The sequence below is a fragment of the Gymnoscopelus braueri genome (assembly GCF_963280865.1).
Source record: "Gymnoscopelus braueri genome assembly, contig: SCAFFOLD_66, whole genome shotgun sequence".
NCBI classification, from domain to species: domain Eukaryota; kingdom Metazoa; phylum Chordata; class Actinopteri; order Myctophiformes; family Myctophidae; genus Gymnoscopelus; species Gymnoscopelus braueri.
The window spans coordinates 361,847-382,236 of NW_027660458.1; the positions used below are offsets into that span (position 1 = coordinate 361,847).

Consider the following 20,390-nt stretch of genomic DNA (forward strand, 5'->3'; position numbering starts at 1 on the left):
CAGTTTTTATAATGATTGACTTATTAATAATAGGGTGTTTTGTCATTCAGGTTGACATTACGTAATCATTATTTTCAGGGATTGACAATACAACATAATATATGATCTTTTAGATGAAGGAGGGATCTAAAATGCCACCCCTCCTGTGACACCTCTCAATAAAATCATTAAAACCATATTTGATACTGGTTGTTTTTGTTATGGGACATTTCACTGTGTACTACCATATCTTTGGCTCTGGGACCAGATTGTATGTTACAGGTAAGAGAACCTATTTTATTATTATTATTATTATTATTATTATTATTATTATTATTATTATTATTATTATTATTATTATTATTATTATTATTATTACCCTTAGTATTATTAATATTATTAGTATTATTATGGAAGTTATATAAGTAACATTATGTTTTCATTTGGTTTATATATAATGTTTTAGTTGTTTATATGTAATATATAGGTTTATATGTTACGTTTATAGGTTTATAAACTTTATATGTTTATACAAACTAATCCTTACAAATATAGCATTATTTATTGTCTCGGGTGGAAACCACATACTGTATATCCAAAACTGTTACTTTTCAGGATTCATATTCAAAAGCATTACAATTAAAAGAGATCTACTTTTGATGCTTTTGTGTGATGCTGTATTATGATCAAATGGGGCATTAATTTACAGAAAAACACAAAAAGTTAGAAGTTAGGGTATGGTCACACCAGAGTGACACTGAAAAATACCAAACTATTGTAATGCCTGCATGATGATATCCACTGAAGGTCTTTTACCGGATATTAATTACTGTTTGTTTGATATTTTAAATTGACCAAATGAGACCTGATCTGATGATATGTTGTTGCTATGATTCCTTTCATTTATTCCATTTATTGGATCTGACATCATGACAAATGTTCACATTTATACCTGAACACCAGCGTCTATTCTTGTCACGTCCATAAGATGTCCATATAAAGTTAATGCGCTGAATTATTTTATTGTCTCCGCAGACTATGTTTTGCACCCTGTCCGTCCGTTTGTGTCCGTCCCTCCTTCTGTCTGTGACCAGCTAATCTCCAGCACCGTTGGCTTGATCGCAGCGAAACTGTGCACACACACTCCCTGGAAGCCAGAGCAGAACCTCTGCCCGACATTTTTCACATAGGCATGTTATAATGCCACCAGGAGGCCGATTTTTGCAAAACATTTTTTTTTAGAGTACTCCTACAGATTTTGTTCAAACATCACGCAAATCGGTACACAGTATCTCTATAGTCATTAAACTAAATGTGTCTTTCAGATTTTTCATAATTCTGATTGGCTAAGATTGGCTTCCAAAATTGCAGGAGTGCTAAATGCCTCAAATCATGAACACAGCATGCAATTTCGTCTGAGGAAGAAATGGCACTTGAAAAGTTTAAAAGCAGCCTCATTGTGGTGCTATAACAGGCCAATTCGTGTTTTTAATATTACTCCTACAAATGTTGTCCAAACATCATGCAAATCGGTACATATTATCTCTTTAGTCAAGCAATCAAAACGGATCCGTCCGATGGCGCATTCCGAACATTGCTGGCCCACACTTCACTGACCTGACCTGGCGGAGACCTGTGCTCCAAGGAGAACTTTTTCTATTTTTTTAATGTTTTCATTTATTTAGATATATAAATAAACTGTCAGTTACAATATTATATTGGGTTATAGTATTTCAGCAATGGACGGTGGAGGGTTCAGTTTGTAACAATTTGGACATAAAACAAATTATAAAGTGTTAACACGCCGTGTTGAAGCCCATTAATTAATTAATTGTTGTTTTATTTTATTGTTTGTGTTTGTGTTTGTGTTTGTTTGTGTTTGTTTGTGCGTGCGTGCGTGCGTGCGTGCGTGCGTGCGTGCGTGCGTGCGTGCGTGCGTGTGTGTGTGTGTGTGTGTGTGTGTTGCTAGATGAAGCAGTGTTGAAGCCCACAGTGAGTGTGTACACAGCGTCTCCAGATGCAGTGACAGGGAGGAAAGCGTTGCTGTGTTTGGCTGCAGACATGTTTCCAGATGTGGTCCAGATGTCATGGAGGAGAGAGTCACCCAGAGGCCAGATGGAGGAGGTGCCATTCACTGAGAGGATGGAGCTGACAGAACCTGGACGGACAACTGGAGTTCTTCTGCTGGACCAACAGGACATCATGTATAAATACCACTGCAGCATCAAACATGAAGGAGGAACCATCCAGATACAAGCAGGTGATGAAGATACTGGTCTCTTAACCCATTTAGACACGAGGCCGATACTAAAAAAAAGCCTTCTGCTTGCTCTCTATTTACTGCTCTCTAGTTTGAAGTTACTAACTTTTGGCACCCTCAAACTGTAGGCCTGTCTTTGTTGCTTTACTGGATTTTACCTGACTTTATTTGCTCTGTTTATTAACATGACAAATTATCTAATAACCCAAAGTACAGTAAATGGACCGCCAATAGTTTCAATGAAATAAAATGTGAAAGTGTTTAATTGTGTAAAACTTTTCTTTTTTCTTTTTTCAGCTGTACCCCAGCCATCAGTGGACAGCAGAGACTGTAAGTTGACCTGTTTAATTTGGGACTGGAACCTTATGGGTTTGTTTACACTAGCCACATTAAATAAAAATAAATAAATACAGTACCAAAAGGCTGGCACTTTTTGAAGATGCTGACCAGAGTGATTTTTCAGGCTGAGCAGAGGGCTTTTAAAAGTTGAAAATTTAGCAGTACATAAATGCAGAGCTGCTCGTCTGAGCTGATGGTCTCTATACTGTATGCCCCACTGTTGACCAATGAGGCACCCACACCCGGTGGGCCACCCCTGTGCCAGGCTGCCAGTCCATGGTGCCATCCCATTACACATTTTGTGAATTTTGGAAATACCTAGTTGATTAAGTTAGTTATGACTGAACATTTCAGTAACTTTGTATGTTTGTATGTTTGTATGTTTGTATGTTTGTATGTTGCGTGCGTGCGTGCGTGCGTGCGTGCGTGCGTGCGTGCGTGCGTGCGTGCGTGCGTGCGTGCGTGCGTGTGTGTGTGTGTGTGTGTCAGTGTTTCATATGTTGTGTACAGTGAAGCTAGCGTCTCTGGTCTACTCTCTGATGGTGATGAAGTTCTTCATGTTCAGCTGTGGACTGTTGGTGCTCCTCAGACCTTCATCACCCTAGAATCCCCATCATCACTCATCTGCTTGAATGGCTGAAATGGTTTAATGGTGTCAGTTATTCATGTAAACATTGTTCTATTCATGTTTTCTATCAATTACATAATAATTATATATTATTAATAACATTTTATAAGAGATAGCTTGATAGTTTTACTTTTAATTTGCGTTCTCTGCTGATTAGTTAAACATTTCAACATTTGCTGTTCATTTTGTGTTTACACTGTTTTGTAGTAACATCACTTTGAGCTGCATTGTTAGTGCTATGAAGCTTGTTATATTAGCATTCAATAGTTAATTAAATAATACATATATCTCCTAAATATAAAATATTGAATGTAAACTTTTACACATTTTCTATGAGACTTTTCATTTTCATTTTGCATATTATGCATCAGTTGTATTTTATGGTGTGATGTTACTGTATATAGATACATCCGACCAGTTGTGCAGGACATAATACTTGCTGTTGGGCAGAAACCTCTTATTTCCATATTTCAACTTTTTGTGTTTTTTTTTTGTAAATGAATGTCCTACTTGATCATACTACAGCGCAACGAGCTTGTAGATCTGCTGTTTTTGCTATTTATTTTTTTTAATCCTGAAAAGTAAAATGTTTGGACATAATGAGGTTTACGATTTACTACTTCTATGGTGTGTTAAGTTGATCATAATGCATTCAGATATATTTTACATTTTACAATAAAAATCATTCCGAAATAATTTAACAGATGAGTTTTTTTCCCCTCTACTGAACACATGTATTTCATAGAATCACATAATTAAACTTCAACCTCTTCATCATAATACAATTATCATCAAACTACAGTCTTGAGTGTATAACACAACATCATAAATCACAAATATTCACACAAATAAGTTCAACATAAATCTAATTAATGACAATAATTCATTTGTAACACATTTGATCTGTGAGTTGCTTTTTGACTGACTGGTAGAACAGTTTAATCTACCTTTTTAATCCAAAATAACTTATTAGGCCCGATAATCAACCTACAAATGAATCAAACGTGCAAACACACATGTCCGTACATGTGTGCATCCTATCAGGACCAACTGCTGGTTTTATCTCCTACCAGGACTCTCCAGGACTACCAGGACTCTCCTACTGTTGGTTTCCTATGGTCTTGTCGTTTCCTACTGTCTTTTTCAATACAATATAAATAAAGTAGGAATTAACTGCCCTCTCTTTACATTGTTTGTTTTACGTTGTTTGTAAAGTTGTTTCTCCACAAAACAACTGTCTTATGTCTTGTTAAAGTGTCTTGGAACAAAACAGTAAGTTCCAATCTATTCCCTCTACAAGCAGCTTAATGTCTAAAGTGTAAATGTTAAGAGTTGCTTCCTAAAGGAGACAATTCAACTCTTAAGATCCACTAGAGGGCAGTATTATCAAGTAGATATTGCACACTGTAATCATTGTGTCATTAAAAACTACTGGCATGAAGAGAATAACTCTCAGACTGAATGTTGATCATCACTTAGTTTCTCTGCTGATTTAAACCTCGTTGCAGAGATGGAACATTGGCTGTGGATGACTTTCACTGTTCTTATCTTTGGTATGATAGACAGTACATAATGTTGTTTCATATTTATATGAATATAACTGACAAAGTAATCAAGCTGTATTTCTAATGACTTCAAAGAATAACTATTTTTTACCTCCAAATACCACTATCACTAGGATTTAATTTTGGGGGTGACAGCATAGAAGAGAGCTTTGCTTTATAAATTGAACATTTATTTTATGCCCAATCTTCTCAAATAACAATTTGTGCTGTTCTAGCTTTACTTCAACATTGTACTTGTTATGAAAGGGCAATGACATTGCTAGTTCTTGTTTTCCTCAGGATCCTCATGTGGTGATGAAGTGACTCCTAACGTGTTGGAGGTGACCTCTACTGAAGGACAAACTGTCACTCTGTCCTGCTCCTATCAAACAAATAGGTACTACATTTACCTTTACTGGTACCGTCAATATCAGAACCAGGGACCTCAGTTTCTACTGTGGAAAGAAGCCAGATCATCGACTGATATTCAACACACTTCTGATAATCGTTATCAATCTACAACCTCCTTATCATCAACTAAACTCACCATAACAGACGTAACCCTGGCAGACACAGCTCTGTACTACTGTGCTCTGAGAAACACAGTGATACAAAGACTAATAGAGACTGAATGGAAACCTGAAGACAGATATCTATCTGTTCTACAAAGAGAAGGGAAGTGGGGATGAAAACACAGATGAACTCTGCTGATTTATTGTTGATCAAAGCCAAAGCGTTTACACCTGCTAAAGATCCACTGTGGGAGGAAACACAAATACACAAGAGAATTAAAATCTTCTCTTCTCCCTCAACTGTGTCTAGAAGTACTGTTGTTGAACATGTTTCTATAAAGTAGACTATACTTATTATGTCTTCTTATTGGGGCTATCAAAGTTAATTGGTTTAATTGCGATTAACTCACCGTTACTTTTTTTGTGTGGTGCCAGTCACTTACAGTGAGTGTCTAATACTAGCACACACACGTCACATGAAGTAGTACCGTCTGAATACCAGTACACTGCACACACGCATGTACACGCGCACGCACGCACGCACGCACGCACGCACACACAGCTGTCATACATTTTGTAATAAAGTTTGCTGTAGTTTCCTGGAAACAGGAGGTGGTTGAGCCACTCTTTGATTGACAGATTATTAATGTCATGTAGGAGGAAGTGTTCATATTTTCTCACACAGTGTGTGTGATTTGAAGCTTGTTGTTGTTGCAGCAGAGTGTGGTCGCCCACCGCTGCAGGTGTCACCTCATGTGACCTCATAACACCCCACCAGGCTGACATCTTCATAAATTCTCTAACACTTTATTTTAAAATGCCTGTTAGTTTAGAGGACAATTACACACATAAACACTTCAACACAGTGGGTGCTGGGTTGGGTGTTAAGTAGTAGAACCTACACACTGGAGCCTAAATTCAGACTTGTTTTATTAATGCAAAACAACATTTCAATACTTGGTGGATCTTTGTTAGGTCATGACCTGACAACACATTAACCAAATAGTTAGCATGAGTATTAATAATGTATTAGTTATGCGTTAGACATTATCAAGTACTTATTAGCTCCTCATTTTACATGCCTTTTTTTACACACTATTTAGAACAAGCAACCGCCCTATAGGCTATAGGAGGTTTAATTAATATGTACTAATGAGGTTTTAAGTGAAGCTCTGTGTTGTGTTGTGTTGTGTTGTGTTGTGTTGTGTTGTGTTGTGTTGTGTTGTGTTGTGTTGTGTTGTGTTGTGTTGTGTTGTGTTGTGTTGTGTTGTGTTGTGTTGTGTTGTGTTGTGTTGTGTTGTGTTGTGTTGTGTTGTGTTGTGTTGTGTTCTGTTTCTGACACAATGGAAAAGTTCAGAACAGCTTCAACTAAGCTGTCAATCACAATGATGAGTGTTATGTCTTCGCCCTAGTGCATGATGGGAGATCTGAGGTCATGTCAGAAACCTCACAAACATCTCAGTCGTATTAGTTCCCAGCCACATGTCAACTCTGCTTCAAAATGCCTCTACTGCCTTCCATGGTTTCTTTTGTCTCACAGTATTTAGGTGAGTGGTTGAGTGGTTGAAGGTCAATTAACCTCCAGATGTAAATGTTACTGTACATCATTAAGGTTTATGTGTCTGTTTCTCTCCAGCAGTGGTTGTCATGGCAGCAGATCTGCTTCAGGACCAGGTGTCACTGACCAGCAGAGTCGGTGGAGCGGTTTCATTCAGCTGTGGAGGAATTGAACAGTGTAGTTCTACTAATGTGTATTGGTACCAGAAGAGAGAGGGAGACACTTTCAGATTTATTTTTATTATTGATAAGAATGATGGTGAAGTTTATTCAAGTAATCATCCTCAAAAAGGTGATTTCTCATCTGTAAAAAAAGACAATACGTTTGACTTGTTGATCAAGTCAGTAAAAGTCTCCAATTCTGCCACCTACTACTGCTCCTGTTGGACACACAGTCTCACACAGTCTTTAGTTGTTCCTCTATCCTGTACAAAAACCCTACAGTCTTAGTGTTTCTGACAGGAAGTGACATCATTTGATGGGGATACAGTAATAAAACCACGGCATGTTGATGATAGACATCGCTTGAACAACACAACATCAACTGTCATCAGTTAGTTTAATCCAAATGTTCCACCAGGACTAGTAACAATACTAATAAACCTTTTCCAAATTAAAGTCATGGAAAAACAACAGAGTCTCTTCTGAATGGCTAGTTATTCTCACACCTAAAATTATGAATGAAAGGTTTGGAAAAGCCTGGAAAAATACATCGAAGCAAAACATCATGAGAGAAAATTTTATTTTAGCAAAAGCCTCATTCCAAGAATTGCCATTATTGATAGAGTATATAATAACAAGTCTAAGGGCCCTACTTTGAAGCAGGTGGATTGGCATGACTAGTTAGGCATTAGGAGCAATGCTCAATTCACACCTGGAGCATCAACACTAGTCCACAATGCTAAATACAATAAATTAAAGAGTAGGCCCATGATTACATTATGAAATTGGCACTGGGTGAAAAAATCGTGGGATAATCTTTTTTTTTATATATATATAAATTGGGCGTATTTGAAGTTATGAGTGACAGCTGTCACCATGTGTCAAGACAGACTACAATTAAAAGGTTGTTTACAAACAAGCTTCCAGGGACGCAGCAATGATCCTCTCCACTTCTCATCTCCTCCACACAGGCCCGTTACAGGCTCTCAAAAGGTGGGGGGGGTGGACTTTCGGTGGACGCATGCACGCGGTCGCAGCTTTTTCCAGCAAATTTTCGTTTTATTGGCGGATTTTTTAGTTTTTTTCCCCGTTTTTTTAGGGTTAGGGTTAGGGTTACGTTAGGGTTATGTTATTTAATTATAATTTTTGCTTGATTTTACTGATTTATTATCAAAACAAATGTAATCAATTATTATTATTTATTTATTTTTGCAAAAAGTGGGGGGTATGAAATCACGGATCTGTGAGAGTGAGGGTGTCGCGTCGTACGCACAGTGAATGGCTGTGACGCCCCCTGCCTCCACAACTAGTTGTTGCAGAGTTTGGTTGCCCACCGCTGCAGGTGTCACCTCATGTCACTTCATAACTAGTCTGGGAGGCATTGCGTCGGAGCTTGGACAGCAGGGGCGCGGCCACTGCGTTGTGATTCAAATCAACAGCCAATGAAGAAAAGGGGGCGGGATCTACATGCACTGGGTGTTGCATCTAAATAGGATCGACGGGAAGCAATTTCCCCTTGAGAAATTGCGGCCACCATTGTTGTGTACTGCTGTTTGCCTCTCGTCGGACTTTTTAGACGAGTTGCACAGCTCTCAGACCGGTAAGAGGCGTGTCCGCTCAGATTCTGAGCGTAAGTTACATCCCGCCCACAAATACCAGGGCTCTGGCCCAGAAGTTCCTCGCCGAGCTGGCGAAAACTTCTGGGAACTCAGATTACTTCATAACACACCACCAGGCTGACATCTTCATAAACTCTCTACACTGAAAAAAGTGAAGTTGGTCAACCCTTCATGTTAATAGTTTTTTCTGCTTGATCTGACTTACTAAAATTACTTTTCTGTCAATCATTGTTGTAACCTAATATAGTCAGGTTTATTCAACGTAAATCTGTGTTCTTTTGGTTCAAAGTAATTTTATAACTTAACATCAGAGAGATTTTTTTGCGTCCCCTTGCGGTCACGTGATAATGACGTCATCAAATATTAGGTTTCATTTGTTTGTAATATCCGCCATCTTGATTTCTCGTGCGCACTTGCGTTGAGCCTGGACACTGCACCGCATTGAGGAGAAATATCTTCACAAACCACGGTAAGAAATGTGAAAATATGATCCAGTGTGTTATTAAAATCATTTTTATATGTTTAAAATGACCAACCGCTGTCTTTTAAGGTTGCGTTTGTTCGAAAATTACACATTGTGGACAATGCTAACGCTAGCCTATAAGTGCATTGGTGTGGCTAGCTAGCTTGAGAGCTACATAATTCCCGCGTGTAGCACGGTGCCTGTTGTAAACTTGTGAGTAAATGATTAGTTTAGTGGTGTGAAAAATGAAACGCGAGTTGGGTCGTAACTTATGTGTTGCGATAGTTTTGTGTAGTTTTGATCAGTGCTTCGTTATAACTTTGAATGAACGGTAGCCATGGTTCACGCTGGTGGTTCACAAGCGTCATGGTGCTACTTGTTCCAGTACATCTACATAAACGTTCATATCTCAAATATAAAGTGCTGACCCCACGGCCACAGAGTTTATAAGTTAAAACGGGTGGGTCTAAGTACCCGTATCTTCCGTAATGTTCAATAAAAAGCATTTTAATCCGATTGGTGGCCATTTTCTCAATTTCCTTCATATGCTTTCAACTACGCGACCCTATCGGTTGGAAGATGTACTGCACCCTGATACATTATAACTCTATGAGAAAATGGCCGTCGATTGGATTAAAATGTTTTTTCTTGAACAATACGGAAGATACGGTTACTTATACCCGGGCGTTTTAACTTCTTACATCCGTGGCCGTGGGGTAAACACTTTATATTTGAAATCTGAACATTTATGTAGATGTACGGGTTGTAAATGTAGAAATCTCAAAAACCAGGAACAAGTTGCGCCATGACTGTCATCAGTCATGTTTCAGGGCTAAAATAAACCGCGCTCGGCCAGATTACATTTCCGGTCTATTAACGTCGTCGGAAACGGAACGTGTGCATGCATGTATGTGTGTTTGCTGTGTGGAAATGGCCGGATACAGTTCTTGAGTAGGCGGGCTCTAGACCGGATGGCATGCATTAAAAGTTAAATAGACGCCAGGCTATTTTTACACCAACACTTGCTTGCGTTGCAACGTGCGTTATTGCTCGAACTTCTACTTGTTGTTGGTTGAGCTTTGAGCTTGTAAATCGGCTCTTTTAGCCCTATATAAGTTATATTATGACAAATGCATGGTATTTATGGATTAATCTGAATGTCCTAATTGCTTACCCCACGGCTGTAACAAGTTAAAACGTTATACAATGTGAAACTGTCACACCGTGTGTGCTTGTAGATGGCTATTTTTCATCCAATTTTTTTTTTTATTGTAGATCTACAGTGCGTTTTGAGCATATATATGCTTGTAGATCAGCTGTTTGTAATGAAGTAGTCTGTAGGGCTTAAAGTGTTAAACTTCTGATTTTGGTTGTGACAAATACATGAATGCTGCTTTAGATTTGTTTAATCTCATCATAATTTGGTATAATTGATTGCATTTGGTTCCCCTGAGTTGGAAATGACACCTTTTCTCTCTGCAGACACACTGGGCCTGCAGACACTCTGGGCCCCTAGACACTCTGATGACAGATACTGTGACTGCTGCTGTGTTGTGATTCTGGTAAGTAATTTGAATCTTATAGAACTTAAATCAAGTCTATTTTTTTTTTTAAATGGCAGATGTACAGTGTGATGCGTTGTGAGCTGGTAGATGCTTGTAATACAGCTATTTTCACCATTTGTCATGGTAAAGTCTAGGTTTTAAAGCAGGGGTCTTATGTTTTTCAAGCCACGTAATATCATATTCTATAATGCAGGGGTCTTCAACAGGAGGTCTGGGACCCCTAGGGGGTCCTTAGAGTTGCTTCAGGGGGTCCGCCAAATCTTTGTGTAATATTTGTTTTACCGTAACCACTTGAACTTTAGCATTCCTTTTTCTGAGGAGAACTTTAGCCAAAAGTAGCAGATCTACAAGCTCACAACACCTCGCGCTGCGAGGCGTTGTGAGCTTGTAGATCGGCTATTTTTGGCAAAGAGGTATAGGTGTAGAGGGGAAAAAAGAGCAGACCAAGTAAACAAAAAAAGTTTGTACATCTGCTATTTTTGAATAGCCAAAGAAATCTAAAATGACTCCTTTTCTCTCTGCAGACACACTGGGCCTGCAGACACTCTGGGCCCCTAGACACTCTGATGACAGATACTGTGACTGCTGCTGTGTTGTGATTCTGGTAAGTAATTTGAATCTTATAGAACTTAAATCAAGTCTAGTTTTTTTTTTAAATGGCAGATGTACAGTGTGATGCGTTGTGAGCTGGTAGATGCTTGTAATACAGCTATTTTCACCATTTGTCATGGTAAAGTCTAGGTTTTAAAGCAGGGGTCTTATGTTTTTCAAGCCACGTAATATCATATTCTATAATGCAGGGGTCTTCAACAGGAGGTCTGGGACCCCTAGGGGGTCCTTAGAGTTGCTTCAGGGGGTCCGCCAAATCTTTGTGTAATATTTGTTTTACCGTAACCACTTGAACTTTAGCATTCCTTTTTCTGAGGAGAACTTTAGCCAAAAGTAGCAGATCTACAAGCTCACAACACCTCGCGCTGCGAGGCGTTGTGAGCTTGTAGATCGGCTATTTTTGTTAAAGAGGTATAGGTGTAGAGGGGAAAAAAGAGCAGACCAAGTAAACAAAAAAAGTTTGTACATCTGCTATTTTTGAATAGCCAAAGAAATCTAAAATGACTCCTTTTCTCTCTGCAGACACTCTGGGCCCCTAGACACTCTGATGACAGATACTGTGACTGCTGCTGTGTTGTGATTCTGGTAAGTAATTTGAATCTTATAGAACTTAAATCAAGTCTAGTTTTTTTTTTAAATGGCAGATGTACAGTGTGATGCGTTGTGAGCTGGTAGATGCTTGTAATACAGCTATTTTCACCATTTGTCATGGTAAAGTCTAGGTTTTAAAGCAGGGGTCTTATGTTTTTCAAGCCACGTAATATCATATTCTATAATGCAGGGGTCTTCAACAGGAGGTCTGGGACCCCTAGGGGGTCCTTAGAGTTGCTTCAGGGGGTCCGCCAAATCTTTGTGTAATATTTGTTTTACCGTAACCACTTGAACTTTAGCATTCCTTTTTCTGAGGAGAACTTTAGCCAAAAGTAGCAGATCTACAAGCTCACAACACCTCGCGCTGCGAGGCGTTGTGAGCTTGTAGATCGGCTATTTTTGGCAAAGAGGTATAGGTGTAGAGGGGAAAAAAGAGCAGACCAAGTAAACAAAAAAAGTTTGTACATCTGCTATTTTTGAATAGCCAAAGAAATCTAAAATGACTCCTTTTCTCTCTGCAGACACACTGGGCCTGCAGACACTCTGGGCCCCTAGACACTCTGATGACAGATACTGTGACTGCTGCTGTGTTGTGATTCTGGTAAGTAATTTGAATCTTATAGAACTTAAATCAAGTCTAGTTTTTTTTTTAAATGGCAGATGTACAGTGTGATGCGTTGTGAGCTGGTAGATGCTTGTAATACAGCTATTTTCACCATTTGTCATGGTAAAGTCTAGGTTTTAAAGCAGGGGTCTTATGTTTTTCAAGCCACGTAATATCATATTCTATAATGCAGGGGTCTTCAACAGGAGGTCTGGGACCCCTAGGGGGTCCTTAGAGTTGCTTCAGGGGGTCCGCCAAATCTTTGTGTAATATTTGTTTTACCGTAACCACTTGAACTTTAGCATCCCTTTTTCTGAGGAGAACTTTAGCCAAAAGTAGCAGATCTACAAGCTCACAACACCTCGCGCTGCGAGGCGTTGTGAGCTTGTAGATCGGCTATTTTTGGCAAAGAGGTATAGGTGTAGAGGGAAAAAAGAGCAGACCAAGTAAACAAAAAAAGTTTGTACAGCTGCTATTTTTGAATAGCCAAAGAAATCTAAAATGACTCCTTTTCTCTCTGCAGACACTCTGGGCCTGCAGACACTCTGCTCTACAGATACTGTGACTGCTGCTGTGTTGTGATTTTGGTAAGTAATTTGAATCTTATCAATCTTATTTTCACCATTTCTCATGGTGAAGTCTAGGTTTTAAAGCAGGGGTCTTTGTTTTTCAAGCCAAGGTAATATCATAATATATAACGTGTTTCAGATTAAACCGTATGGGAAGGTGCTGGATTGAGATACATTTTATGAGCAAGTAAAGAATCCATACACTTGGATCCATGCAGATCTCATTTTAGTGCTGCAAGCATTAAAGGGATAGTTCACCCCCAAAAATACTTTTTTAATATCGATTAGTCACCCCATGGAAACTTGAATTCAATTCCATGGATTTTGTTTTTGTCACATTCCTAAGCCAATAATTTGATGACTGGCAATGGTTTCTGTAGGAGACACAAAGAGTCTCCTTTGTGTCTCCTGCCTACCTACTTCAACAGTTGCAAAATATTCGGTTGAAGGTCAGCTGGTATAGTAGAGTTGTTTTGATATTTATTTGGTATTTGGTTATTTCAGTATCATCACTTAACTGTCCATGTTGGTTACTTTGTCCCCCCCCACCCCACCCTCTTTTTCAGTAAGTTAACTAATGTGGAAATGCAAAGACTGTGATATTACAAAATCAAGAAGGTCAGAGCTTCTCAAGCATTACAGAATTGATCACGGACATTTTGGACGTCGTCATCCCTACCCATGCACATATTTAACCTGCCCTTGTTCGTTTAAGACCTGGAATGCCCTTAAGAGTCATTTGTCAAGGAGCCACCCTCAACTTGCCACTGAAAAGGCTGAACTGACAACTTTTACATGCCTTTTGTGTGCATACAAACAAAGCACAACTTTGAAAGACTATTTGCACCACATTGGACAGCATCTGCAAAAATTTGAAACAGTTGAATGTATTTTTCAAGGATGCCCATATAAGACAAATATTTATGGAGCCTTCAGGACTCATAAGTCCCGAAAACACAAGGAATCTTCTATAAATGATTTAAAGCCTGGCATTGCTCAGAGTTTAAGGCCAGACCCTAGTCATCCCTCTCAAGATTCAATTGTTAGCAATGAATTGCAGGAGAATATTTCAGACGATGAGTCAAATGCCTCTGCCCATGAAACGCAAAATGTTGAAGATGTGTCCCGTTCTATAGAGCGTAAATTTGCCTCAGTTTTATTGAAATTGGAGAATGTTTTTCTGGTCTCTGGTGTGGCTGTTAATGACCTCTTGCAGGAGCTACAGTATTTGTTAACTACGGTTTCAGTCCCTGTTGCCTATCAAAAAATAACCCTGCTATTGCAGAAACATAATTGCCAGGTTGATGCAGCTATTGTGCAGGAATTGGCTTCTGTTCTCTGCGAGTCACATCCCATTCCAACAGCAATTGGAGGTCTCCTCTCCACTGTGTGGAAACGGAAGGCATATTACAAAACTAATTTTGGTGTTGTAGAACCCATAGAGTATGTGCTTGACCGTAAAGAGAAACGATCATTTCAGTATGTTCCCATACTTAAATCTTTGCAGCAGATTCTTAATTGCGACTCAATACTTGACAAAGCAATCAATTTGAAATCAAATTACATAGCAGGTGATCAACTAAAATACACAAGCTTTTTTGATTCTCTCAATTGCCAACAGAATGCAATATTTTCTGAGACTGCCATTTCATTGATCTTGTATATTGATGATTTTGAAATATGTAATCCTATTGGCACATCAAGGAAGAAACACAAAGTATGTGGAGTTTATTGGACTTTAGGTAATTTACCTCCAGGCTCCAACTCATCCCTGTCTGCCATAAATTTATGTGCCTTGATTAATAGCAAGGATGTTAAGGATTATCGTTATGAAAAAGTGTTGGAGCCTTTGTTAGATGACCTTGTCACCTTGGAAAAGCATGGTGTTTTCATCTCAAAACTGGGAAGGACGATAAAGGGCACTGTTCAATGTATTGTTGCAGACAACCTTGGTGCACATGGCATTGCAGGATTTGTGGAGGGTTTCACAGGAACCTATCCGTGCAGATTTTGTACAGGAATGAAGGCAGAATTTCAGACTACAGAAGTGTCATCAGGAACATTCTGTCGGAGAACAGAAGCAATTCATGGTGCTCATCTTGAGGCTATCAGACAAAATAATTTGGAAACTCATTATGGTGTGAGAGATGTTTGTGTAATATCAGATAAGCTGTCTTACTTCAATGTTACAACTGGTTTCCCCCCTGATGTTATGCACGACCTCTTTGAGGGAATTGTACCTAGAGAGATAGCATTGTGCTTGACTGTGTTAATATCTAAAAAATATTTGAAATTGGTCGACTTGAATGAGGCAATTCAAAACTTTCCTTTCAAATGGAATGACAAAACAAATAGTCCCCACACAGTACCCCTCACATTTTCCAAAAGGAAAACAATAGGAGGTAATGCCCATGAAAACTGGAGCCTGCTGAGGTTTTTACCTCTTTTGATTGGAAACAGAGTGCCTGTCAGTGAACCTGCCTGGGGAATTCTAAATGACTTGAAAGACATTGTAGACCTTGTCGTCGCACCTGTTCACACCCAAGAATCTATAGCTTATCTGCAGTTTAAGATATCTGAACATAGGGTAAGGTACCAAGAGGTTTTCCCTCACATCAAACTTTTGCCCAAACACCACTATTTGGAGCATTATCCTGAGCTAATAGAGCAGTTTGGTCCCCTGGTTGCTCTATGGACAATGAGATTCGAGGCGAAACATAGCTTCTTCAAAAGGGTTGTGCGGCACACAAACTGTTACAAAAATGTGCTCCTATCATTGGCACAGAGGCATCAGTTTCATATGGCACATGAATTGCACTTGTGCAGTTTCCTAACACGCACTCTGGAAGTTAAAAATGTTTCCACTCTTTCAATTGATCTTCTGAAGGAAGAAATAGCACATGCTGTGAGGCAGAATAACCTAAATGTGGATATTTTGTGTATGGCCAAAGATGTAACCTATGAAGGCCTCAACTACAGGGATGGCATGATTATTGCAATTGGGGAGTTTTCTGGTATGCCAGAGTTTGGTGAAATAATTCAGATGAATTTTCTCCAAGAGAAACCAGTATTTATTATCAGAAAGCTTGATGCTTGGTACACTGAACATTTCAGAGCCTTTATCCTGACCACAGCCTGTACTAGGGCTATTGAACTGGTTGAACACCAGAATCTTAAAGACCCATACCCACTGGCTTGCTACACTGTTGGAGGGATTCGCATGGTGGTTCCAAAGCGATACATACATGTTTAAGGTTATTATTACTATTACATATTGTGATCAAAGTTTCATGGCTTGGATACCAATTTTATCCAATCAGGAGAGAGAATCCCATAAAGATAATTTAACTTCAGTTGTATAGTTTCATGTCCAATTTCGCTTTTTTATCCTGAGTTCTTTCTCTTGATTGGATAAAGTTGGTATTCCAGCCTGAATGTTTTCTTTTTTACCGAGCTGGAAAGAGAGGGAGACCCCTGTTACTGAACAAACACATTATTGCATTGAATACTATCACAGTAGCTATTTAACACTTATTTTAAAGTGTGTGTATATATATATCATTTTATTTTTTTGATATTAATCATTGTTATGAGTGTATATCAATAACAATGGTCTCCATCCAGCTCTTAAATAACCAGAGAATACATTTTCAGGTGGGTTAGGGTTACAAATGTCATCTAATCATGAGAGCACCACAAAGCTCATTTATCAACTTGTGTTCCAGTTTGAAATGTGTTTCACTGCTAATTTCACTTGTTTATCATGTGTCCTGTATTAGTTATTTTCCTGATTGGGTAAATTGTTATCTTGACTTGAGAACGTATTTTCTGTTTACTGGAGAGATGAGGAGACCCCTGTTACTGAACAAACACTCAATGTATGAATGAATAGTTATCCGTAATATTACTAATTGTATTCACTTTTTCTCCAACTCAGAATCTGTTGACCATGGCCCAAAACAAGACTGCAAAGCTGATGGTTCAATTGAGTGATGAGGATAGAAGGAAGTTGATTCTGCCAGACGGGATTCCAGAAACAATGGAGGAGCTTCTTGTTAATGTCAGGGACACTTGTGGAATAAGAGGGAACTTCAGGCTTCAATACCAGGACAAAGAATTTGGTGTATTTTTAACTTTGACAAATACTGGAGACCTTGAGAATCTTGGTATTATAAAAGTAATCTCATTGCCTGATGAAGGTGCAGCCCCAACGACTGAATTGGCCCAGTGTCATAATGAACGTTTGTCCACTTGTTCTACTGAGACTGACGATACGATACTCCTTTCCTCGCCTGACTCCGTTTCCTCAAGAACTGAACAATGGCCAAGAGTATTTCCCATTCCAGTCTTTTCTTATGATACTGAACTGCAGTTGGAGAGAGGGAATGCAGCTTACCTGGCAGATGGTACAAGGTTCATTGTCACTACAAAGATGAAACAAGACATTCTTCAGAAGATATGTGACACCGTCTACAAGTATAAATCTTACACCGTCAAAGAAGACTTAGCTGAAGTTGCACAGGCACTGGTCAACAAGCACCCCTGCTTGAAAGAGCCGGGGTCATTCAACGGTGCCTATGGGTGGAGAGTGAGAATATCAGATAAGGTGAATAACTTCCGCACCCTTCTGAAGGGGCTTGGATGCCCAGAGTTTGCTGTCAATTCCATGAAGAACAAGGCTCCAGGTGATGCCTATCCAGCAAAGAATATCAAACGTCCTAAACGTGGTGAGGCCAACCATATGCCATCCTTTCCAGTTGGTGAGACGGCAGAGCAACTTGAAATGGAGCACCAGGCACTTCTGAAGGAGGTGAAGAAAAGGAACAATGACAGGATCATCAGAGGAAAAATGGCCAAGACGTTTGCCCTACGGAGACAAGAAATAGTGGATAAACAGCCCAGGGTGGAAGTGCTGCAGGAGCGATGGCCAGCACTATTTGGAGAAGAGGAGGTACTGGCTGACTTATTGTAACTTATGTATATCTGTGTCATGTGTGTGGTGTGCTCTGGTTTTGCTGTGACACTACTTGTCTCAGAAGAACTGCCTGCTGCTGTCTTTCAATCCATCACCCGCTCCTGTTTCCCTTGCTCTCGACATCCCTGCCTACTCCTCTCTCCCACCCGTGTCCCTCTGTCATCCCTCTCTCCCTAGCTGTCTCTACCTCACCACCTGCATTTCTCTCCTACCCCTACCTGCCTGCCTTCATATATCTAATATGAAATCTGTTGTATATTTCAGGTAGGTGCAGAATTCCAGCGCATCACCACAGTCCCGCTCCAAGCAAGATTTATGGCATCTCTGGATAAACAGAGCGGTGATCTGCTTCAGATTATCCGGAGCAAAGGAGGAGCTATCCGTGAAAAAACAAAGGATACACTTCAAGTTATGGATCAGGTATGCATGTGGATAATTTGATTTCATTAGGTCGGTAATGTTAAGTTGTATTTAAAGGTATTAAATGTTTTCAAACATCTGTTCTAGAGTATGGAAATAAACGTCCGAAGAGAGTGTCTCCTCAAGTGCCTCATCATGTACCTGGGTGAAGATGTGAGCTGCCTGATCAAAGAGTTCCTGGTAAGGCAATTAAGTACTGCCATCTTTTAACCCAGTTTAGACCGGTTAGATTGTCACTTTAATTGCTATGCTATCTATCTGAAAGAACAGGTGAGTCTGTCAGTCTAGTCTATCTATCTGAGAGAACAGGTGAGTCTGTCAGTCTTGTCCGTCTATCTGAGAGAACAGGTAAGTCTGTCAGTCTTGTCCGTCTATCTGAGAGAACAGGTGAGTCTGTCAGTCTTGTCCGTCTATCTGAGAGAACAGGTGAGTCTGTCAGTCTTGTCCGTCTATCTGAGAGAACAGGTGAGTCTGTCAGTCTTGTCTATATATCTGAGAGAACAGGTGAGTCTGTCAGTCTTGTCTGTCTATCTGAGAGAACAGGTGAGTCTGTCAGTCTTGTCTGTCTATCTGAGAGAACAGGTGAGTCTGTCAGTCTTGTCCGTCTATCTGAGAGAACAGGTGAGTCTGTCAGTCTTGTCCGTCTATCTGAGAGAACAGGTGAGTCTGTCAGTCTTGTCCGTCTATCTGAAAGAACAGGTGAGTCTGTCAGTCTTGTCTGTCTATCTGAGAGAACAGGTGAGTCTGTCAGTCTTGTCTGTCTATCTGAGAGAACAGGTGAGTCTGTCAGTCTTGTCCGTCTATCTGAAAGAACAGGTGAGTCTGTCAGTCTTGTCTGTCTATCTGAGAGAACAGGTGAGTCTGTCAGTCTTGTCCGTCTATCTGAAAGAACAGGTGCGTCTCAGTCTTGTCTATCTAACTGAAAAATGCTAATGTTCTCTCTTTCTCCCTCCTTGTCTGTCTGTCTTCAGGTTGTCCAGAAAGATGAGGCTGAGACGGAGCTTGCGAACACCACCATGGGGGTGTTTGTCCTGCGTGAAAATCAAGGTCCTCTCAGCGAACCGGTGGAAATTGGCATCATTATTGATGGTGTTGAGGTACTCAGTGGCCTGTCCTCAGTTGCTTCTGCCTGTGCCATGCTGTTTGGCCTTATCTATGCCCTGGACTTAAAGTATCCGGAAGGACTCAAGTTTAGTTTTGAGGCCTTTCAGAAAATCATCATGGACATAGAGCGCAAAAAGATGTCAAAAAGGGTACAGAACCTTGCAGCAAATCTGCAAGATCTTGTGTAAACTCTTTACTTGGAGCAAGGTTAAGTGTGAGCCTTATAAATCACATCTTTACTTGGAGAAAGGTTAATTGTGAGCCTTACAAATCACACATTCTGTTTAAGACATTGTCCCTAAATTTTGTTTTATTTGTAAAAGAATTGTATGGATAGAGATGAAGCATTTGAGCCAACCGGTAAAACCTCAGCCAAAATGTGACAGATTTTATGTTCTTTAGATTTTAACAGAGCCTCATGGACATGGAGCGCAGAAAGATGTCAAAAAGGGTACAGATCCTTGCAGCAAAGCTGCAAGATCTTGTGTAAACTCTTTACTTGGAGCAAGGTTAAGTGTGATCACATCTTTACTTGGAGAAAGGTTAATGTGAGCCTTAGAAATCACATCTTTACTTGGAGAAAGGTTGATTGTGAGCCTTAGAAATCACATCTTTACTTGGAGAAAGGTTAATGTGAGCCTTAGAAATCACATCTTTACTTGGAGAAAGGTTAATGTGAGCCTTATAAATCACATCTTTACTTGGAGAAAGGTTAATGTGAGCCTTATAAATCACACATTCTGTTTAAAACATTGTCCCTATTTTTTTTTATTTATTTGTAAAAGAATTGTATGGATAGAGATGGAGCATTTGAGCCAACCTGTAAAACCTCAGCCAAAATGGGACAGATTTTATGTTCTTTAGATGTTCAATGTTCAATTCATGGTGCT

At 39.6% G+C, this 20,390-nt stretch overlaps 2 protein-coding genes across 2 annotated transcripts; both read left to right on the forward strand.

Moving 5' to 3' along the window:
• The first annotated feature begins 197 nt into the window (after window positions 1–197).
• Window positions 198–3,874, forward strand: LOC308081552 (immunoglobulin lambda-like polypeptide 1). The gene is made up of 4 exons (XM_080457918.1): window positions 198–261; window positions 1,949–2,239; window positions 2,537–2,569; window positions 3,068–3,874. Exons 1-4 carry the CDS (start codon window positions 201–203, stop codon window positions 3,181–3,183), a joined length of 501 nt encoding a protein of 166 aa, XP_080314044.1. The 5' UTR covers window positions 198–200; the 3' UTR covers window positions 3,184–3,874.
• A 13,076-nt stretch (window positions 3,875–16,950) lies between these two features.
• LOC308081555 (uncharacterized protein) lies at window positions 16,951–19,649 on the forward strand (the record flags this gene model as incomplete). The annotated part of the gene is made up of 4 exons (XM_080457919.1): window positions 16,951–17,952; window positions 18,241–18,396; window positions 18,484–18,576; window positions 19,368–19,649. Coding segments are annotated over 4 exons (1,533 nt in total), but the record flags the coding sequence as incomplete, so codon positions are not given.
• Between the last annotated feature and the right edge of the window lie 741 nt (window positions 19,650–20,390).